At 45.5% G+C, this 24,298-nt stretch overlaps 1 protein-coding gene across 3 annotated transcripts in view; it reads left to right on the top strand.

Annotated features, from left to right (window-relative positions):
* LOC134927841 (uncharacterized) overlaps positions 1–24,298 on the top strand; it is a 552,652-nt gene that overhangs the window by 248,836 nt on the left and 279,518 nt on the right. For all 3 annotated transcript variants that reach the window (XM_063922898.1, XM_063922897.1, XM_063922896.1), the window contains one exon: positions 19,705–19,830. In XM_063922898.1, coding sequence (XP_063778968.1) covers positions 19,705–19,830 — 126 coding nt within the window. The remainder of the gene's footprint in view (positions 1–19,704; positions 19,831–24,298) is intronic.

The following is a 24,298-nucleotide window of genomic DNA, read 5'->3' on the forward strand; positions in this document are numbered from 1 at the left end:
TCCGTAAAACTAGTGTGTGTATATGTGTGTATATGTGTATGTATGTGTGTGTGTGTGTATATATATATATATATATATATATATATATATATACATACACACATATATATATATATATATATATATATATATATATATATACATAGCATATTAAACATACATACATATATATATATATATATATATATATATATATATATATATATATATATATGTACACACACATACAGTACACATATATTTCTATTATGTCCTAGTGGATGCTGGGGACTCCGTAAGGACCATGGGGAATAGACGGGCTCCGCAGGAGACTGGGCACTCTAAAAGAAAGATTAGGTACTATCTGGTGTGCACTTGGCTCCTCCCTCTATGCCCCTCCTCCAGACCTCGGTTAGAATCTGTGCCCGGCCAGAGCTGGGTGCTCCTAGTGGGCTCTCCTGAGCCTGCTAGTTAAAGAAAGTATTTGTTAGGTTTTTTATTTTCAGTGAGCTTCTGCTGGCAACAGACTCACTGCTACGTGGGACCGAGGGGAGAGAAGCAAACGTACCTGTTCACAGCTAGGTTGCACTTCTAAGGCTACTGGACACCATTAGCTCCAGAGGGTTCGAACACAGGCAGCTGTCCTCGATCGTCCGTTCCTGGAGCCGCGCCGCCGTCCCCCTCGCAGAGCCAGAAGATCAGAAGCTGGAAGACGGTCAAATCGGCGGCTGAAGACTCCTGTCTTCATTTAAGGTAGCGCACAGCACCGCAGCTGTGCGCCATTGCTCCCACTGCACACCACACACTCCGGTCACTGTAGGGTGCAGGGCGCCGGGAGGGGGCGCACCGGGGGGGGGGGGGGGGGGGCAGCAATTAGAGTACCTTTGGCATAAATCTACACATAATACAGTCTGGTACTGTATATGTGAAAAAAACCCCGCCATTTTCCTGTAACAGACAGCGGGAGAAGCCCGCCACTGAGGGGGCGGGGCCTTCTTCCTCAGCACACCAGCGCCATTTTTCTTCACAGCTCCGCTGGAAGGACGCTCCCCAGGCTCTCCCCTGCAGTCTCCTGGAAGCTAGAAGGGTAAAAAGAGAGGGGGGGCACATAAATTTAGGCACAAAAGGTGTTTATTAAGCAGCTATTGGGAAATCCCTTCTTGTGGTGTATATCCCTGAGTTATATAGCGCTGTGGTGTGTGCTGGCATACTCTTTCTGTGTCTCCCCAAAGACCTTGTGGGGTCCTGTCCTCAGTCTGAGCATTCCCTGTGTGTGTGCTGTGTGTCGGTATGGCTGTGTCGACATGTTTGGTGAGGGTTGCGTGGAGGCGGAGCAAGTGCAGATACATGTGGTGTCGCCGCCGTCGGTGACGACTCCTGATTGGATGGGTATGTGGAAGGTCTTAAATGACAATGTAAACTCATTACACAAAAGGTTTGATGATGTTGCTGCTGGGGGACAGCCGGGCTCTCAACCCGGGCCTGCTCAGGCGCCTCAGAGGCCGGCAGGGTCTCAAAAAAGCCCACTATCTCAGTTGGTTGATACGGATGCCGAGACGGAGTACGACTCCAGTGTCGACGATGATGAGGCACAATTACAGCCTAAAATGACCAAGGCCATCCAATACATGATTATTGCAATGAAAAATGTATTACACATTTCAGAGGTTGACCCTGTCCCTGACAAGAGGGTAAATATGTTTGGGGAGAAAAAGCAGCCAGTGACTTTTCCCCCGTCACATGAATTAAATGAGTTATGTGAAGAAGCGTGGTCTTCCCCTGATAAGAAAGTGGTGATTCCCAAAAGAATACTAATGGCGTACCCTTTCCCGCCAACGGATAGGTTACGTTGGGAATCCTCCCCTAGGGTAGACAAGGCCCTGACGCGCTTATCTAAGAGGGTGGCCTTGCCGTCTCAGGATACGGCCGCCTTAAAAGAGCCTGCGGATAGGAAGCAGGAAGGTATCCTGAAGTCAGTGTATACACACTCTGGTACTCTACTGAGACCGGCTATTGCTTCAGCCTGGTTATGCAGTGCTGTAGCAGCATGGACAGATACTCTGTCGGAGGGGTTAGATACCCTGGAAAGGGATACCGTATTGCTAACCCTTGGCCATATTAAAGACGTTGTCTTGTATATGCGGGATGCCCAGAGGGACATTTGCCTGCTGGGCTCTAGAATAAATGCAATGTCCATTTCTGCCAGGCGGGTCTTATGGATTAGGCAATGGACAGGGGATGCCGACTCTAAAAAACACATGGAGGTTTGGCCTTATAAGGGTGAGGAGGAGTTTGGGGACGGTCTCTCGGACCTCGTATCTACAGCAACAGCTGGAAAGCAAACTTTCTCTAACGTCCTAAGTGGATGCTGGGGACTCCGTAAGGACCATGGGGAATAGCGGCTCCGCAGGAGACTGGGCACAACTAAGAAAGATTTAGGACTACCTGGTGTGCACTGGCTCCTCCCTCTATGCCCCTCCTCCAGACCTCAGTTAGAATTTTGTGCCTGGCCGAGCTGGATGCACACTAGGGGCTCTCCTGAGCTCCTAGAAAAGAAAGTATATTTTAGGTTTTTTATTTTCAGTGAGATCTGCTGGCAACAGACTCACTGCTACGTGGGACTAAGGGGAGAGAAGCGAACCTACCTGCTTGCAGCTAGCTTGGGCTTCTATGCTACTGGACACCATTCGCTCCAGAGGGATCGAACACAGGCCCAGCCTCGGTCGTCCGGTCCCGGAGCCGCGCCGCCGCCCCCCTTACAGAGCCAGAAGCAAGAAGACGTTCCTGGAAATCGGCGGCAGAAGACTTTGGTCTTCATCAAGGTAGCGCACAGCACTGCAGCTGTGCGCCATTGCTGGGGGGGGGGGCGCCCTGGGCTGCAATAGGAGTACCTTGCTGGCAAATACCACATAATATAGTCATGAAGACTATATATGTGTAAAATACCCCTGCCAAATATACATATAAAAAAGCGGGAGAAGTCTGCCGGAAAAGGGGCGGGGCTATCTCCCTCAGCACACTGGCGCCATTTTCCCTCACAGCTCCGCTGGAAGGACGCTCCCCAGGCTCTCCCCTGCAGTTTCCAGACTACATAGGGTAAAAAAGAGAGGGGGGGCACTAAATTTAGGCGCAATTCTGCATAATATTAGCAGCTATAGGGGAAAAATCACTGTGGGTAGTGTGAAGCCCTATATATATATAGTGCTCTGGTGTGTGCTGGCATACTCTCTCTCTGTCTCCCCAAAGGGCTTTGTGGGGTCCTGTCCTCAGTCAGAGCATTCCCTGTGTGTGTGCGGTGTGTCGGTATGGCTGTGTCGACATGTTGGATGAGGAGGCTTATGTGGAGGCGGAGCAGGTGCCGATAAATGTGATGTCACCCCCTGCGGGGCCGAGACCTGAATGGATGGATATGTGGAAGGAATTACGTGACAGTGTCAACTCCTTACATAAAAGGTTTGACGACATAGCAGATGTGGGACAGCCGGCTACTCAGCTCGTGCCTGCCCAGACGTCTCAAAAGCCATCAGGGGCTCTAAAACGCCCTCTACCTCAGATGGCAGACACAGATGTCGACACGGATACTGACTCCAGTGTCGACGACGATGAGACTAGTGTACATTCCAATAGAGCCACCCGTTACATGATTACGGCAATGAAAAATGTGTTGCACATTTCTGATATTACCCCAGGTACCACAAAAAAGGGTATTATGTTTTGGGAGAAAAAACTACCAGTGGTTTTTCCTCCGTCTGATGAATTAAATAAAGTGTGTGAAGAAGCGTGGGCTTCCCCCGATAAGAAACTGGTAATTTCTAAAAAGTTACTAATGGCGTACCCTTTCCCGCCAGAGGATAGGTCAAGTTGGGAGACATCCCCTAGGGTGGATAAAGCGCTCACATGCCTGTCAAAGAAGGTGGCACTACCGTCTCCGGACACGGCCGCCCTAAAGGAGCCTGCTGATAGAAAGCAGGAGGCTATCCTGAAGTCTGTTTATACACACTCAGGCATTATACTGAGACCAGCTATTGCTTCAGCATGGATGTGCAGTGCTGCAGCTGCGTGGTCAGATTCCCTGTCGGAAAATATTGATACCCTAGACAGGGACACTATATTGCTAACCATAGAGCATATTAAAGATGCAGTCTTATACATAAGAGATGCACAGAGGAATATTTGCAGGCTGGCATCTAGAATAAGTGCAATGTCCATTTCTGCCAGGAGGGGATTATGGACTCGGCAGTGGACAGGGGATGCAGATTCTAAAAGGCACATGGAAGTTTTGCCTTACAAGGGTGAGGAGTTGTTTGGGGATGGTCTCTCTGACCTAGTTTCCACAGCAACAGCCGGGAAATCAACATTTTTACCCCATGTTCCCTCACAGCCAAAGAAAGCACCGTATTATCAGGTATAGTCCTTTCGGCCCCAGAAAGGCAAGCGGGTTAGAGGCGCGTCCTTTCTGCCCAGAGGCAGAGGTAGAGGGAAAAAGCTGAAAAATACAGTCAGTTCCCAGGAACAAAAGTCCTCCCGGAGCCAGGTGCGGTGGGGGCCCGTCTCAAGAACTTCAGCGATCAGTGGGCTCGCTCACGGGTGGATCCCTGGATTCTACAAGTGGTATCTCAGGGGTACAAGCTGGAATTCGAGACTTCTCCCCCTCGCAGTTTCCTCAAATCTGCCTTGCCAACAACTCCCTCAGACAGGGAGGCAGTGCTAGAGGCAATTCACAAGCTGTATTCGCAGCAGGTGATAGTCAAGATACCCCTCCTTCAACAAGGAAGGGGTTACTATTCCACAATGTTTGTGGTACCGAAACCGGATGGTTCGGTGAGACCCATTTTAAATTTGAAATCCCTGAACACTTATATAAAAAGGTTCAAGTTCAAGATGGAATCGCTCAGGGCGGTTATTTCAAGCCTGGAGGAAGGGGATTCCATGGTATCACTGGACATCAAGGATGCTTACCTGCATGTCCCCATTTACCCTCCTCACCAGGAGTACCTCAGATTTGTGGTACAGGACTGTCATTACCAATTCCAGACGTTGCCGTTTGGTCTGTCCACGGCACCGAGGGTATTTACCAAGGTAATGGCCGAAATGATGATACTCCTTCGGAAAAAGGGAGTTATAGTTATCCCGTACTTGGACGATCTCCTTATAAAGGCGAGGTCCAAGGAACAGTTGTTGATCGGAGTAGCACTATCTCGGGAAGTGCTACAGCAGCACGGCTGGATCCTGAATATTCCAAAGCCGCAGCTGGTTCCTACAACGCGTCTACTGTTCCTGGGAATGGTTCTGGACACAGAATAGAAAAAGGTATTTCTCCCGGAGGAGAAGGCCAAGGAGTTGTCATCTCTAGTCAGAGACCTCCTAAAACCAAAACAGGTGTCGGTGCACCACTGCACGCGAGTCCTGGGAAAGATGGTAGCTTCTTACGAAGCAATTCCATTCGGAAGGTTCCATGCAAGGATCTTTCAGTGGGATCTGTTGGACAAGTGGTCCGGATCGCATCTTCAGATGCATCGGCTGATAAACCTGTCTGCAAGGACCAGGGTGTCTCTACTGTGGTGGCTGCAGAGTGCTCATCTTCTGGAGGGCCGCAGATTCGGCATACAGGACTGGGTCCTGGTGACCACGGATGCAAGCCTCCGAGGTTGGGGGGCAGTCACTCAGGGAAGAAACTTCCAAGGACTCTGGTCAAGCCAGGAGATTTCCCTACACATAAATATTCTGAATCTAAGGGCCATTTACAATGCCCTAAGTCAGGCAAGTCCCCTGCTTCAAAACCAGCCGGTACTGATCCAGTCAGACAACATCACGGCGGTCGCCCATGTAAACCGACAGGGCGGCACAAGAAGCAGGATGGCGATGGCAGAAGCCACAAGGATTCTCCGATGGGCGGAAAATCACGTGTTAGCACTGTCAGCAGTGTTCATTCCGGGAGTGGACAACTGGGAAGCAGACTTCCTCAGCAGGCACGACCTCCACCCGGGAGAGTGGGGACTTCATCCAGAAGTCTTCCAGCTGATTGCAAACCGTTGGGAAAGGCCACAGGTGGACATGATGGCGTCCCGCCTCAACAAAAAGCTAGAAAAATATTGCGCCAGGCCAAAGGACCCTCAGGCGATAGCTGTGGACGCTCTAGTGACACCGTGGGTGTACCAGTCGGTTTATGTGTTCCCTCCTCTTCCTCTCATACCCAAGGTACTGAGGATAATAAGAAGGAGAAGAGTAAGAACTATACTCATTGTTCCGGATTGGCCAAGAAGAGCTTGGTACCCAGAACTTCAAGAAATGATCTCAGAGGACCCATGGCCTCTACCGCTCAGACAAGACCTGCTGCAGCAGGGGCCCTATCTGTTCCAAGACTTACCGCGGCTGCGTTTGACGGCATGGCGATTGAACACCGGATCCTAAAGGAAAAGGGCATTCCGGAGGAAGTCATTCCTATGCTGAGCAAAGCCAGGAAGGATGTGACCGTGAAACAATATCACCGCATATGGCGAAAATATGTTGCTTGATGTGAGGCCAGGAAGGCCCCAACGGAGGAATTTCAGCTGGGTCGATTCCTGCACTTCCTACAGTCAGGGGTGACTATGGGCCTCAAATTAGGTTCCATTAAGGTCCAGATTTCGGCTCTGTCGATTTTCTTCCAAAAAGAACTGGCTTCACTGCCTGAAGTTCAGACATTTGTTAAAGGAGTGCTGCATATTTAGCCCCCTTTTGTGCCTCCAGTGGCACCTTGGGATCTCAACGTGGTGTTGGATTTCCTAAAGTCGCATTGGTTTGAGCCACTTAAAACCGTGGAGCTAAAGTATCTCACGTGGAAAGTGGTCATGCTGTTAGCCTTGGCTTCGGCCAGGCGTGTGTCAGAATTGGCAGCTTTGTCATGTAAAAGCCCTTATCTGATTTTCCATATGGATAGGGCGGAATTGAGGACTCGTTCCCAATTCCTCCCTAAGGTGGTGTCAGCTTTTCATTTGAACCAACCTAATGTGGTGCCTGCGGCTACTAAGGACTTGGAGGATTTCAAGTTGCTGGACGTAGTCAAGGCCCTAAAAATTTATGTTCCAGGACAGCTAGTGTCAGAAAAACTGACTCGCTATTTATCCTGTATGTACCCAACAAGCTGGGTGCTCCTGCTTCAAAGCAGACTATTGCTCGCTGGATCTGTAGTACGATTCAGCTTGCACATTCTGCAGCTGGACTGCCGCATCCTAGATCAGTGAAAGCCCATTCCACGAGAAAGGTGGGCTCTACTTGGGTGGCTGCCCGAGGGGTCTCGGCTTTACAACTTTGCCGAGCAGCTACTTGGTCGGGGTCAAACACATTTGCTAAATTCTACAAGTTTGATACCCTGGCTGAGGAGGACCTAGAGTTCGCTCATTCGGTGCTGCAGAGTCATCCGCACTCTCCCGCCCGTTTGGGAGCTTTGGTATAATCCCCATGGTCCTTACGGAGTCCCCAGCATCCACTACGGACTACGAGAAATAGAATTACCGGTGAGTAAATTCTTATTTTTTGCAGTCAATTCCCTCCTCTATTGAGCCATATAAACAAAGTACCTAGCCATTACTTAACATAAGCATATTTACAAGTGGGACATAGTTTTCCCTATCTTTAACATGCGGGTCAGACTATTGGCCGCAAGGGACCATGTGACGATCCTCCTATGTTTAACATGGGAGGATCGTCATTGGTCGAGCAAGTCACGTGATGTACGTGACGCAAGTGTGAGGGAACTGTGGGCAGGAAGACGTTCACGCGTCTCCTATACTTAATATGGGAGACACGCGATTGGCCAGGAGGATCTGATAAAGTCAATTATTTACCTTTGAACATAAGCTGTGTACTAATACCGTGGAGCTGTAATGGCCGCTAAACCACGTGCACTTGCTGCGCACTTTGTACGCTGTTTGCGTATGGAGAACCGTACGTGGTACGCACGTTGCGTACACACGCTGCGCTGAGTGTACGGGATACACGCAGCGAGCGTACGCACAGTTGTTAACCTTTAAACCTTTTAACTGAACACATTTAGGGTATGTTTATACTATAAACCGGCAATGTAATACCACAATGATGTAATGCTTAAACCTTTAACTATGTAAATACGTTATGAGCGGTTAATACTCTAAGAGAGACCCTTTATAATAACTGGTGAAACACACAAGACCTGGTAAGGTTCCAACACCTTCTTAGAAGATTTTTAGTATGAAAAAGGGGACAAACAGTTACATCTTATACACTACAGACCTAACATAAATATCTAAACAGAATAACCAGAAATACATGTAAACAATAGCGAACGATTGCAAACACAAGCACACAGAGTGAGAATGAAAGGCATACACAAAAGGGTAACAAAATGGCTACAGAGAACATACCATACGTGGGAATACTAGCATGCGCAACCCGGATCCAGACTTCCGATATTAAGCAGATAATCGTTGATGAGAGAGAGTACTGGCTGGTCCGGGAACAGTGGCCTTTATATACACAACATACAGTACAATACAATGGTCCCTACAATCTCATTGTCCATTGGACACAGGAAAGTGTCTCTGCATTATAACAAAAGGTCATATGTGGATTCGAACAGGTGGGCTGTGTCTATTTCCAACTGCTCATGTGGGAGGTATCTTCAGGATTCCCGCCGCATGGATAATGAACAGCAAATATAGTAAATGACTGTAAACTACTTTTATACATAACTATACGCAGGAGCGAACAATCTCTTCCTAACCAACACCGGAATGTTACTAATAAAATACTCTACAGCTGGATACTAAACACCACCGTTCAACCTTTGCCTGACCCTTCATATCATGCAAAGAGGAATCACCATGTCCACGAACCATTTACACTAAACATACTTGCAGACATTATTAAGGGGAATATTATCTACAAAACAAACTATATGAGTTAAATATGCTATAAACGAGTCGCCCGCTACAAGCTCACAAACTCGACCGTAAATACGCATATCACGCGCGTAATCGCCGGGGCGAGTTTACGCAATTTGCGGACATGTGCACGCACAGCAGACTGAATGCACGAGCAGTGGGCATGTGCATTGGGGTTAGTACAAGGTATTGTGAATCACGATATTTTTCGACTTTGGCAGTCACCAATAACTGCCACTTTCTAAATAATCAAACAGAAAAATATACATGTTATCATGAAAATACCTCATTATGATTGGGTAGAGGGAGGAGAGGAGAAGGTAGGAAATGTATGACCTAGTGAGATAGTAAAAGCATGTGTGTATGAAATCCATGTCTGAGGGGTCATGTATCATCGTGCCGTACGTGTTCTAAATCAAGTTTCGAGGTATTGCGAAGTATACATTGAATCCTTCTCATCCCGTATTAAGGGTCTGTAAATGGGCTAACAAACTCTACCGAACTCTCTTCGGCTTTTAGTTTTCCAACAAATGGGGTGCACATTAGTTGATGATACATGAAAGGGGAGAATATGTGAGTGCTAATATGTGTCTATATTACCTGTCGACTATGTGTGTCACTACCTGAAGATAGTAGGGATGAAGATAAGAAACATGAGTTATAAATGCAGTCATATGATTATGTATGCGGCCGTCTTTGGGTGTCTTGTTGATGTCTTGTCTCTTTACTGTATCTTTGCGGTAATTGGCAAGCAAAGCTCAAGTGTCCATAAAAATTACAGTCTCTAAAAGCTCATCAGGTGTCTGTGACACAGTTCATCAGTGGTCTGTATAAAGGGTCATCAAATTCTTCTTCCAGGTGGATGTCTTGGTACCATATATGGCTTAACAACAGGGGTCTGAGGTTTAAACTGAGGCGGCCTTGTTTTAAGGGCTTGGATACTTATGGCCATCAGCTTATCACTCTGCGACTCCCTGCGTCTTGCGATGTTCCGGTCATGCCCGACAGCAGTCTCTCTTAAGGCGGCCACCGACATACCTCTCCAGTTAGGTTGAGTGGTTTGTACCCTAGTCCTTAACACTTCCTTTAAACCGTCCATCAATACGGACACCGCTACCTCCCTATGGTATACATTTTCCTCAATGTCCAAGATCCCAGTATATCTAGCCATTTCCTCCAGTGCCCGGTGGAAATAATCAGAAGCAGCTTCCCCTTCCATTTGTCTAATGGAGAAAATTTTGTTCCATTTGACAATGGCTGGGACATATACTCCTAATTGCAGATTGATTTGTTTAACATTTTCCTGATAGTACTCGTCAGTGAGAGCTACCTCTGCATCTAACTTACAATCAGTAATGAATTTCACAGGGTCAATACTAGAGGGTAAACATGCCCGCAGTAGTGTCCGCCAATCTTTGTTGTTGGGTTCAGTGGAGTTACCTAGGTCTTTAATGAACCTTTGACATGCGGCTAGATCCTTTCTGGGATCGGGAAATTCAGACATAATTGTTCTTAATTCGGCTCGGGACCAGGGACAATGCATTGCAATGTTCCTAATGGGAGTGACTCCATTTGCGTCGGTCTTCCCATTGGGGACCGCTATCATCCTTACAGGATTAAGATCAATTACATCACTCTGGGTTGATTCTACACTGTGTGGTGTAACAGTTTCAGCATATTGTACAGTACCGTACTTACCTTTGGACACAACCTCACCTGTCCCTGCACTATGGGCCTTTGTTACCGCTCTCACTGGTTGGGTCGTGCCCACTGGAGTATCGTGTATGGTGGCCGCTAGAGAGAGTGCTGATATCGTAGTGGGCTCATCTTCCTGGTCGCATTCCTGAGGGAAGTTTAAGATGGGATACAACTTGCACGGGTTAGTATTAGCATCAATATTAACATTCATTTTAATTTTATCACTAATACATTTGTTAAGTGCACTCTTTTCGTATACCCGTATGCCATTCTCTGCAGCCACTTTCTCCCCTACTATATATGGTGGTGGTGCCGTTGCTATCAGATTTCTGCCAGGGTTTGAATTTGCTCTTTGAGCTAATTCCTGTTGTATCTCACTCTCCTGTTGCCATAACTGTAAACAATCATATTGACTAATCCTCTGTTTTGCAGATTTTATTAGACATATCCTTTTTCTTAGATTTTGCAATACCTCAGGATTCAAACTGCCCACCCTGGGGAACTGTTCACCATCATCCTCAGTCATTCGTTCCCATTCTTTGCATAAGACCTGTGTGTGTGATCCATATTTCTCTCACATTATATACCGTGCTGACCCTTTGTGCCAACAAATACCAACGTGAACCCTTGTTGATCGTCCCTTACTTGAGCAACTGGCCCCCATTATTTGCAGATATTGCTGTCTCAGCGAATTCTTACAAAACAAACCAAGTTCCCAGAGGTAAGGCGACGGTGAAAGTTCAACGAGTGCCTACACCCACTCACGCCCCTATTGGCCAATACGAATTCCAGCAATGTGCCCACCACTGGTCGTACCCAATCTCTGGATCTTTTTGTAACCTCTATTTACTGGGGCGTGTGGGAGTATGCTACCCTTCCCAGTAAATATTAGTTGTTGGAGATTTCCTGAGTGAACAGCGAAACTCCCTTAAAATAAAAAAAACCTACACAAATCACGTTAGAATGTACAAATAGCGTTTATGATCCCACAACGTAATGGGTATCAAGGTAACCAACTAATGCACACAATTACGTGCGGTACAGTCGTACTTCGTATAAGTAACTATTACTTATCCGCCGCATGACCAGCGGAATCGGTTGTTTAGGCTGTGAAACCTTCAGCCGGAGCGTTATACTTAACGGGCCTAAATGGGTACTATGCCAACCCCCGGGGCTGCGCTTTCTAACCTTCGCAGTCCTCTTGTCTGCTGATACTAATTGCTCCTTTACCTTATACGATGTTAACGTGAGCAAGCCAATCCCACGCCACCAAGTGTCCATTCAGCTGGTGTGGTCTCCGACAGGATCCCGATTTCTGGGTTCACAAAAAGAATACCTTTATTTGCACACTCACTCCTGTTCACTCATATGCACTCTGATTTTTCTGTACAGAAATTACTTTCATTCAGGCAAACCGTTCAATCCCCGAGTTTTGCAATAGAAAAAAAAGGTTCTCTTTAAACTAAACTTTTTGGAAACTGAACAAACTTGTGCTATTATCACGTGGCTACTATACCTCCCACATTAAAACAATGCTATCGTGTGATTTGAATCTAGTGGGCGTATCCGTACGCACGCTGTGTAATATACGCCACGTGTGTAGGCCTTTACGTTTGCGTACGTAATCTCGCACGTTGCCCGAGACACGTATACAAAAGGCCAGATACGCTCACAGTAACGCAAATAACACACTTCTATAAAAGTAAACGATGTTCAACTATAATCGCTTACCGAACATCACAGTTTCCTCTGTATCAACCTTTTCAACTAGGCCAGGCTGTGTGCGTGCTTTACAATTACTCCCTTAAGTATTACTTTTTACTTTTAACTAAATAGCACCAAATTTCCTCAGCACGTGTCTAGCAATCAATTCTGATGGCAACAAGAGAGTGACTATGCGAGAATACACAAATGAAAATGCAGGTGTGTGTTGCGTGCGCAATTGGCGCCAAACAGAAAATTTAAACAGATTTAAAAGAAAATAGCTTAACGTTCTTACCTTTCAGTTCCGGATCCCACCAGCATCCCTACAAACCAAGAGAAGCAGACGCTTATCTAATCAGCACTACCGTATCCCCAACCACAAACACGGATACAGGGGATACTACCTTTCCGCCCTTTGCTGATGGATAAAGTCTGCCTGGTTTCGCTTGACTGCGGATATGAGGTGGACCGGACGAGCTCCCAATTGATAGTCAAATATTTACCTTTGAACATAAGCTATGTACTAATACCGTGGAGCCGTAATGGCCGCTAAACCACGTGCACTTGCTGCGCACTTTGTACGCTGTTTGCGTACGGAGAACCGTACGTGGTACGCACGTTGCGTACACACGCTGCGCTGAGTGTACGGGATACACGCAGTGAGCGTACGCACAGTTGTTAACCTTTAAACCTTTTAACTGAACACAGTTGGGGTATGTTTATACTATAAACCGGCAATGTAATACCACAATGATGTAATGCTTAAACCTTTAACTATGTAAATACGTTATGAGCGGTTAATACTCTAAGAGAGACCCTTTATAATAACTGGTGAAACACACAAGACCTGGTAAGGTTCCAACACCTTCTTAGAAGATTTTTAGTATGAAAAAGGGGACAAACAGTTACAGCTTATACACTGCAGACCTAACATAAATATCTAAACAGAATAACCAGAAATACATGTAAACAATAGCGAACGATCACAAGCACACAGAGTGAGAATGAATGGCATACACAAAAGGGTAACAAAATGGCTACAGAGAACATACCATACATGGGAATACTTGCATGCGCAACCCGGATCCAGACCTCCGATATCAAGCAGATAATCGTTGATGAGAGAGAGTACTGGCCGGTCAGGGAGCAGTGACCTTTATATACACAACATACAGTACAATACAATGGTCCCTACAATCTCATTGTCCATTGGACACAGGAAAGTGTCTCTGCATTATAACAAAAGGTCATAGGTGGATTCGAACAGGTGGGCTGTGTCTATTTCCAACTGCTCAGGTGGGAGGTATCCTCAGGATTCCCGCCGCATGGATAATGAACCGCAAATATAGTAAATGACTGTACACTACTTTTATACATAACTATACGCAGGAGCGAACAATCTCTTCCTAACCAACACCGGAATGTTACTAATAAAATACTCTACAGCTGGATACTAAACACCACCGTTCAACCTTTGCCTGACCCTTCATATCATGCAAAGAGGAATCCCCATGTCCACGAACTATTTACACTAAACATACTTGCAGACATTATTAAGGGAAATATTATCTACAAAACACACTATATGAGTTAAATATGCTATAAACGAGTCGCCCGCTACAAGCTCACAAACTCTACCGTAAATACGCATATCACGCGCGTAATCGCCGGGGCGAGTTTACGCAATTTGCGGACATGTGCACGCACAGCAGACTGAATGCACGAGCAGCGGGCATGTGCATTGGGGTTAGTACAAGGTATTGTGAATCACGATATTTTTCGACTTTGACAGATCACATGATCCATTAGCGAGTAGTCGATTGGACACTGGTTGCCAATATAGGGTAACCAGGATAAACAATCGGGTCAGCCCTGAAAAAGTCTTACTTGCATGAAACACGTGTCGGCGGCGTCATGGCCGCTACCTGGTCACAAAAAGAATGTATTTAGGTTTGTAACAGAAATATTTAATGGCATAGTTTTTACTGCAGAGAAGGAATAGGGAACTAGGGTACTGCAGCATTACCATTTATGTGCATGAGCAGCATATTATATATAAGAGACAGCTGCTGTGGGAGATCATATTAACTGACCTGCAGCAAAGGAAGCCTCTGCTGCCAGTCAGTGTGGAGAGCTATCTCCTCCTCCATTCAAGTGCTATCTCTAGCAAATGTAAATGTCAATCACAATATACAATTTGTATTAGATCTTTTTTTAAATTAATGAGAGATCAGAATTGTATACTTTTTTTAATTTTGTGTGCTCTCGTGTATCAATTAGTGATAGGAATAATTTAATTACCATATAGCTACTGAACTACAAGGATTACACACATTAGTGTGATACAATAGTTACATGGTATCCATGGTAATAAATGTAGTTACTGTTGCATAATATGTTTCCACTTAATTAAGGTGTATTCTCCCAGCAGAATAAATGCATTCACAGGCTGCACTATAGAGCAACTTAATAACAATTTAGCTTACAAATATTGTATAAGCAGGCACACATGGTGCTTCCTTCCGGTTTATGAAAAGCTCTCCCCAGCAGCTATATTGTATTTTATTACACCAACAATAATAACTACTGTGGAACATTATATTAACTGACTCATAATTTAGGGAGTCACTACAATTCAGTAGCTACATGTTATTAATAAATGTAGCTTTTGTGGAAAACTATATCCTTTCCTACTCAAAGCATTTTCTATAGCAAATATAATGGTGATTTTCAGTGTCCCATCTCTTTGAAAAACATATAGGGACATGCTTAAATGCACATAATTGTTTTAGTGGGGACATATGAATAACACAATTTGAATTAATTATGAAGATATAAGTACATGTGCAAAAACTATAGAATAGTGGGAGAATTATTAGATATCCCTATTTATCTGCATTACTCACTTAACACTCAGCATTTATCTACATGCTGGTGCTATTCATAGCACTTAGCTTGCAAGTATTTTACCCATAAGGAGATACATTAGATGTTCCCTTTCTTTTCATTAAAGCCGTCCCCAGCAACCATACTGTACTATACTATAACAGGAATAATTACTGTAGGGGATTATACTATTTGATTTGGAATAAGGGAAAATATCGTGGAAAGAATGCTGCAAGTGTATAATATGTAGAACTATTGCCAGGTTCTGACATTTGTCAAGTGAATTACTAATATACATTCAATTAATATTATATAGTGTCCAGTAATTCAGTATCAGACTAATTGATATAGTCAATTTGGATCAATAAAGACACGACACAGGTAGCGAACCTTGATATTAATAAACTTATTTCCATTTACTATATATGGTAATTACATTACACAAACGTATTGTACTTTATTTCGTGTTTAGACAATTTTAATGAATTTATTAAAAGTTAATTTTTAAATCACTTTGTGCGGCAGCAAGAGAGACATTCTTTTCTCTTCTCCTTGGCCCAATAAATACAGCAGAGGGCGACGCTCTTCCTCCTTTGCTAGTAGAGGAAGGGGAAGAGGTAAAAGTTCACCAGCCCTGTCTGGTTCGCATTAGCAGAAGTCTTCCCCGGCTTCTGCCGAATCCACCGCATGACGCTGTGTCCGGTGGGGGCGCGTCTCAAACTCTTCAGTCAGTTCTCGGTTCGTTCGGGCCTAGACCCGTGGGTTTTACAAATAGTGTCCCAAGGGTACAAACTGGAGTTTCAAGACATTCCCCCCTCACCGATTTTTCAAATCGGCCTTACAAGTTTCATCCTACGGAAAGGGAGGTAGTATGCGAGGCTGTACAAAGTTGGGTCAGAATATCCTGGTTCCCCCATCACAATAGGGAGAAGGCTTTTATTCCAGCCTTTTCGTGGTCCCGAAGCCGGACGGCTCGGTCAGACCAATCCTAAACATGAAATCCCTAAATTTCTAGCTGAAGAAATTAAAATTTAAGATGGAATCTCCCAGGGCGGTGATCTCCAGTCTGGAGGAAGGAGATTTAATGGTTTCAGTAGACATAAAGGATGCCTACTTACATGTTCCCATTTTTCCTCCGCATCAAGCTTACCTGGGATTTGCAATCCAGGATTGTTTTTACCAATTTCTGACATAGCCGTTTGGTCTATCCACGACTCCGAGGATTTTCACCAAGGTAATGGCAGAAATGATGGTTCTCCTTCGCAAGCAAGGAATCACTATTACCCCGTACTTGGACGATCTCCTGATAAAGGCGAGATCCAGGGACCAGTTGGTGCAGAACATTGCACTCTGCCTGACGGTTCTTCAACAACATGGTTGGCTCCTAAACTTGCCAAACTCTCACAGTTGCTTCCAACGACGAGATTGTTGTTCTTGAGAAAGATTCAGGACACAGAGTTAGAGAGTTTGTCTTCCAGTGGAAAAGGCTCTGAAAATTCAGAGTCGGGTCAAACAAATTCTGAAACCAGCAAGAGTGTCAATACATCCATGCATATGGTTGCGGCCTACGAGGCCATTCAGTTTGGCAGGTTCCATGCCAGAGTGTTCCAGTGGGACCTGTTGGACAAGTGGTCCGGATCCCACCTACACGTGCACCGGAGGGTAATCCTGTCTTCCAAGGCCAGAATCTTACTCCTGTGGTGGCTGAACAGCTCTCACCTCCTAGACGAGCGCAGGTTCGGAATCCAGGAATGGATCCTAGTAACCACGGATGCAAGTCTCCGAGGCTGGAAAGCAGTCACACGAGGAGGAAAACTTCCAAGGAAGATGGTCAAATCAGGAAACTTGTCTCCACATAAACATTCTGGAGTTAAGGGCCATTTACAACGGCCTTCGACAGGCAGAACATCTTCCTCGAGATCTGCCCGTACTTATCAAGTCGGACAATGTAACAGCAGTAGCGTACATAAACCGTCAGGGCGGAACGAAAAACAGAGCAGCGATTGCGGAAGCAACAAGGATCTCTGCTGGGCGGAAAGGCATACAAGCGCTCTGTCAGCGATCTTCATTCCAGGAATGGACAACTGGGAAGCAGACTTCTTCAGCAGGCACGATCTCCATCCAGGAGAGTGGGGCCTCCACCTAGAAGTCTTTGCAGAAGTGACAAGTCGTTGGGGAGTTCCACAAGTCGATATGATGGCATCTCGTCTCAACAAGAAGCTTCAGAGATATTGTTCCAGGTCGAGAGACCTTAAAAGCAATAGCAGTGGTGACACCGTGGGTGTTTCAGTCGGTGTATGTATTCCCTCCACTTCCTCTCATTCCAAAAGTTCTAAAGATCATACGAAGAACGAGGGTTCGAGCGATCCTCATTGTCCCAGACTGGCCAAGGAGAGCTTGGTATCCAGATCTTCAGGAATTACTCATAGGAGATCCCTGGCCTCTTCCTCTGCGCGAGGACCTATTACAGCAGGGGCCGTGTGTGTATCAAGACTTACCGCGGCTGCGTTTGACGGCATGGCGGTTGAGCGCCAAATCCTAGCCCGTAAAGGTATTCCCAGTGAAGTCATTCACACACTTATTCAGGCCAGGAAAGGGGTAACTTCTAAACATTACCACCGTATTTGGAGAAAATATGTTTCATGGTGTGAATCCAAAAAGGCTCCTACGGAGGAATTTCAGCTAGGACGTTTTTCTCCATTTTCTGCGAGCAGGCGTGGATGCGGGCCTAAAATTGGGCTCAATTAAGGTGCAGATTTCAGCCTTATGGGTGTTCTTTCAGAAACAATTGGCCTCTCTTCCAGAAGTCAGAATTTCGTGAAAGGCGTTTTGCACATCCAACCTCCATTTGTGCCTTCAGTGGCACCGTGGGACCTTAACGTGGTGTTGCAGTTCCTTCACTCACATTGGTTTGAACCTTTGCAGAAGGTAGAGTTGAAATTCCTCACTTGGAAAGTGGTCATTCTGTTGGCCTTGGCATCCGCGAGGCGGGTGTCTGCGTTAGCGGCCTTGTCTCACAGAGCCTTATTTGATCTTCCATGAAGATAGGGCAGAGTTGAGGACACGTCAACAATTTCTTCCGAAAGTGGCTTCCTCTTTCCACATGAACCAACCTATTGTGGTACATGTAGCTACGGACTCCTGCGTTGAGTCAAAGTATCTGGATGTGGTCAGAGCTTTGGCAATCTGTCGCTGGAACGGCTCACATTAGGAAAACAGGCTCTGTTTGTCCTGTATGCTCCCAACAAGATTGGGTGTCCTGCTTCCAAGCAGACCATTGCGCGCTGGATCTGTGGTACGATTCAGCATGCGCATTCCACGGCAGGACTGCCGTTACCTAAGTCTGTGAAGGCCCATTCTACTAGGAAGGTGGGCTCATCCTGGGCGACTGCCCGGGGGGTCTCGGTGTTACAGCTTTTGAGGAGCAGCTACGTGGTCGGGTTAAAATACTTTTTTGCTAAGTTTTACATGTTTGATACCCTGGCCGATGATGACCTCAAGTTTGGTCAATCGGTGCTGCAGAGTCGTCCGCACTCTCCCGCCCGTTCTAGAGCTTTGGTTTAACCCCATGGTTCTAATGGTGACCCCAGCATCCTCTAGGACGTATGAGAAAATAGGATTTTAATACCTACCGGTAAATCCTTTTCTCTTAGTCCGTAGAGGATGCTGGGCGCCCGTCCCAGTGCGTACTGTATCTGCAGTTAGGAGTTGTGGTTTCACACTTGTGTTACCTTATTGTCAGCATGTTGCTGAAATTGTTCATGTCTGTTGACCTATGTTCCTTTGAATGCCATGTTGTACGGCATGCTTCAGGTGTGAGCTGGTATAAATCTCACCTTAGATTAACAATAAATCCTTTTCTCAAAATGTCCGTCTCCCTGGGCACAGTTCCTATAACTGGAGTCTGGAGGAGGAGCATAGAGGGAGGAGCCAGTTCACACCCATTCAAAGTCTTAAAGTGCCCATGTCTCCTGCGGATCCCGTCTATACCCCATGGTTCTAATGGTGACCCCAGCGTCCTCTACGGACTAAGAGAAAAGGATTTACCGATAGGTATTAAAATCCTATTTTCTTCTATGTAAGAAGCTAGTGTTTATTTTTCAATGTCTCGATTCCTTGGCGAGATCTCCTGTAAATTCCTCTTTTTCTTCAAAGCTGCTCAATATTTAGACCAGGGTAAACAACGTGGGGCACTTTAACTCACATTGCAGGTACTGCTAATTCACCTTAATTTACAGATCACAGTAATCTAGAGAGGTAGTAAGGGTTCATAAGAAGCACATTATCAGAATATTATTATATACACAGAAATAACAAACAAGCATTATTTCCTGTGGTCACTGTGGTGAGCTCTACTCACCAATACATTGAAAAGGTAGCTGGTAGTAAGAGGAAAAAAGGTGTCACTTTAGTACTTAACGTAAATAATTTTTTTACATTTTTGTTATAGTGCCCGAAACTACAACCCTTATGTTGTTATGCGGTTATTTTTGTTTACTTTTAAAACGAGCAAATTATTTTCTGCTTTTATTTTTAGGAAAAACATTATATGTTTTTGTTGGAAGACGTGAAACATACAGGGTTTCAAAAGCCTCAATTAGAACTTCTGCTTCGGGAATACGCAAGAGAGATAGAACGTTTGGAAGGAACTGGTGCTATTAATGTAAGCCTTTAAACTCTTGTGTGAGAATTTCCATAATTTTATCTTTTGAATGTTTTCTGAAGTTTCCTATTCTACATTGCATCTCTTTCACTAGTAAATGAACAAATGATAGCAACCTAATATTAATTCCTGATTATTGTGTACATGGAAGTAAGATGCATGCTTGGGAGAATTCATTACAGGCAATAGAGAAAACCCCAACTGATCTATTTTTATGCATGTGCGTTTTCTCTGGACTTCTGAATTGTAAAACATACTTGCTTATGTGAGATTCCATAACCACTTAACTTGCTAATATTTAAAAAAAAAAAAAAAAAAAAAAAAAAAGTCCCTAAAGTTGTTAAATTACTGTTTTGGTTTTTTTTTAAATAAAATTATGGAAATAGCTATTTTAAACCTGATTCAGTATAATTGTATTAACAAATATGCAGATTTGTTCTAAAAATTATACTGAATAAGGATATGGGACTCTGAAGATGGTGGCCCACAGTATTCTTACTCAGCGGCAAGTGGTCCGCCATCTTCAGTGTCCCATATCCTTTTTCAGTATAATTTTAAGAACAAATCTGCATATTTAATTGCCGAAGTGCTTATTGCCTAACCCCACACTGGACTATCGGTCTGGAACCTTTTTGGTGCCCTGGAGACTACTGTAGTCCTGCGTCGCTCACTGAGATGGTCTCCATCTCATTGGCCAGCTCCACAACACCAGGGGTTGCTTTCCACTGAATCCTCGAAAGCAATGGCGCCTTCTTGAAACCCATACATAATAGCACCCACTGGGGGGCCGCTATCCGACTCACTGACCACTTGGGCTCGTCGGGAACTGCTCCACCATCAGACCTCATCTTCCTGGAGAGCTCTGTCCTTCCCGCAGCATTCCACCCTTGGACTCTTGTTTGCTGCCCTACCCCACACCTGCAGGACTATCTGGCTGGTCACCCGCCTTCCTCCAGGAGTTTGACCTCTCCTGCCGATGAATACTCCTCCTACACCTGGCCTTCCTCTGGCCTCCTGTTACCTGGTTCTAAACATTGACACTCCCTTCTAATACCGCACTCCTGCTGCTAGAAGTTATTGGGCTCATCTTCCCATATTTGAAAGTGGTTGCGGCTATTATTGCTCTTTCCATACTGCCCTTTCTCCATACCTGCTACAGTTCTTATTTAGCAGGACACCACCTGCGGGTTCCACCATACCAGTCCCGCCATGCTGCATATGATGTACCACCTACTGACTCCACTGCAGCTGGTAAGGCTTTGTACTAAATAGCAGGGTACTACATTCCTCACACTACCACACACAGGTTTATGTTCACAGCTCTCCCCCCTCCCTGACCATTACAAACTACAGTGTATCTTCCTTGCAATCATTTAAAATCCTTATAAACCTTATTGCATGCTATTGAAGAGCATGCTATAGTCCATTACTGATACATTCACCTGTGGCTTTTTTCTGTGGTATTGCACAGTTATATATTTCTCTGGCTGGGTCCATAGGTTATCCACAGGATAACATTAGGATATGCCAGAGCGACAGCGGAAATGGCACCAAATAGTCACAAGCTTTCTGGTCTCCCAGGATGCATCGGGGCATCTCCATATAATCCTGCCCACTGACTCAGTCAAATCAGTTTTTTGTTTGGTGCAGCAGGAGCCGGACCATGGTCACAGGGCTGCTGTTAAAGCAGCCTGAAGCTTTTATAATTTTATTTTTATAGTCTTACTATGTTTTTTTATTTTTTGAGTGACTTTTCTTAATAGCTTCTTAAACGCATACTAGAAAGAGTCGCTCCAACAACTCCTACCGGGTCGCAACAACGCTTACCTTCGCTGTACAGTGCTGTCTCGGCGGGCGTCTGTGTCGGATGATTCTAGCAGGTCCAGCAGATGTTACCAGGCTGTGGCTGGAGCATGGGGAGAAGGTAAGGCATCGGTTTCCTCTTACTAGGGGGTCCGGACACAGCTACACTGCATTGGAGGAGACTACAAACAGTGTGTTGATGCGCCGACCACTCTTAGGTGCGACAGCGCTATGCTTTAGGGATCATAGGCGCCAGGACTAGGTTGAGGCCGCGATCCTTAAAGTTTAAGTCAAAGTGGGGAGTTAGACGCTCTCATGGTCGCCCCTCCCCCAAGTTCATGACCAGTTTCCGCGCGTCTCACGTCCATGAACTAAATGACTTTTACTTCCGTCTCAGACGCTACCACGAGGGTACTCGGTCGCAGCTTAGACGCTGCGGTTGTGTACACTAAAGTTGCCGCCTAGACCGAGTCGCAGGCCGTAGCGTCTGCGTACACGTAGCATTCATTGAGCGTCTGTATCCATTAGTGAGCGTCCATGTCTCATCAGTTATCGGAGCGGTAGTGTACATCAGTAGCGTCTGAATCCACTCAGCGTCTTGCGAGCGTATTGATGGATATGGAAGTGTGGTGAGTCTCCCTGCATCCCGCTCTATGGAGGAAGGGTTATACAGTACTAAAATTCTCTCTACTTGTTAGTATGAATTGTTAATTTTGGTACATATTGCATATGAGACCTGTATATAACTGTTGTTTCTGCATGTTATGTTTGAAAAAAACCCATTTAAAAACAGAAATACAATTGTCCCACTTACTTGTAAGTTTTATATAATTGTGATTGTATTCTCATATGACAATGTATTCTCATATGACAATGTCTAATGTTTTAACATGTGACTAACTGCTAGTATGTATGCTGACTTTTATATGTTGTCAGTTCTGTTCTGAACCTCACATCAGGTACACGGATTGTGGTCAGATTGATATCACTTCTATATCTATATAAGTGATTTTCAGTCACAAAAGAGTGTAGTATTTGTAAAAATTGATTATTTACCTTGTCTGTGAGCGGCAAAAGTGAGGGCCCTACACCCTTAACATGCTTATCTGGTATAGTGATTTGCATGGAATAGTTCAGTATCTTGCTTATGAGGGGCAACGCCCTGCTAGAGGGGTGTGGTCGCACAGACCTTGTCTGCAATTGCTGGCAAAGATTAGCACCAGCAGTTCTACCCCCGGGAATAGGTTACACTATTAACCCATGCATGCAGCTCCCTCTTTATGGTTTCAGCAGCTTTTACAAATAGCCAGGCTATTAAAACCAGGGTAGATACATCCATGTTACAGACTACACAAGATGAATTCAAATACCCCATATGATGATCAGATATAGCTGACCTTGTTGATGTATGAAGGCTATTCTGTCTCTGGAAGAATCAGCCAAAGCAGTGTCAAAATCTAAGGCACCTGTATTTAAACAGTGCTCCAGAGACAGTATCTGTTGAGCAATGCTAAAGGGTGCAAGTTCAAGCTGGCATGGAGCAGCTTTGTTAACTGTTTTAGGGATTCTTACGATCACTTTCCAGCTGCGGACTGTTCAAAAAAGAGAAGTTCCTCCAAGAGTAGATGCACATGTTTTTCGACTTGTGCCGTCTACTTCACTAAATAATGTCACAGATAGAAGAGTAGATAGTTTCTTTAAAAAAAATATATATTTCTCTAACGTCCTAGTGGATGCTGGGGACTCCGTCAGGACCATGGGGATTAGCGGCTCCGCAGGAGACAGGGCACAAAAATAAAGCTTTAGGATCAGGTGGTGTGCACTGGCTCCTCCCCCTATGACCCTCCTCCAAGCCTCAGTTAGGTTTTTGTGCCCGTCCGAGCAGGGTGCAATCTAGGTGGCTCTCCTAAAGAGCTGCTTAGAAAAAGTTTTTAGGTTTTTTATTTTACAGTGAGTCCTGCTGGCAACAGGCTCACTGCAACGAGGGACTTAGGGGAGAAGAAGTGAACTCACCTGCGTGCAGGATGGATTGGCTTCTTAGGCTACTGGACACCATTAGCTCCAGAGGGATCGAACACAGGCCCAGCCATGGAGTCCGGTCCCGGAGCCGCGCCGCCGACCCCCTTGCAGATGCCGAAAAGTGAAGAGGTCCAGAAACCGGCGGCAGAAGACTTTTCAGTCTTCATGAGGTAGCGCACAGCACTGCAGCTGTGCGCCATTGTTGTCACACACTTCATAGCAGCGGTCACTGAGGGTGCAGGGCGCTGTGGGGGGCGCCCTGGGCAGCAATGAAATACCTATACTGGCTAAAAGATACATCACATATAGCCCCTGGGGCTATATGGATGTATTTAACCCCTGCCAGGTCTCAGAAAAACGGGAGAAGAAGCCCGCCGAAAAGGGGGCGGGGCCTATTCTCCTCAGCACACAGCGCCATTTTCCCTCACAGAAATGCTGGTGGGAAGGCTCCCAGGCTCTCCCCTGCACTGCACTACAGAAACAGGGTTAAAACAGAGAGGGGGGGCACTTATTTGGCGATATGATTATATATATTAAGATGCTATAAGGGAAAAACACTTATATAAAGGTTGTCCCTGTATAATTATAGCGTTTTGGTGTGTGCTGGCAAACTCTCCCTCTGTCTCTCCAAAGGGCTAGTGGGGTC

Source organism: Pseudophryne corroboree, chromosome 5 (genome assembly GCF_028390025.1).
Source record: "Pseudophryne corroboree isolate aPseCor3 chromosome 5, aPseCor3.hap2, whole genome shotgun sequence".
NCBI classification, from domain to species: Eukaryota; Metazoa; Chordata; class Amphibia; order Anura; family Myobatrachidae; genus Pseudophryne; species Pseudophryne corroboree.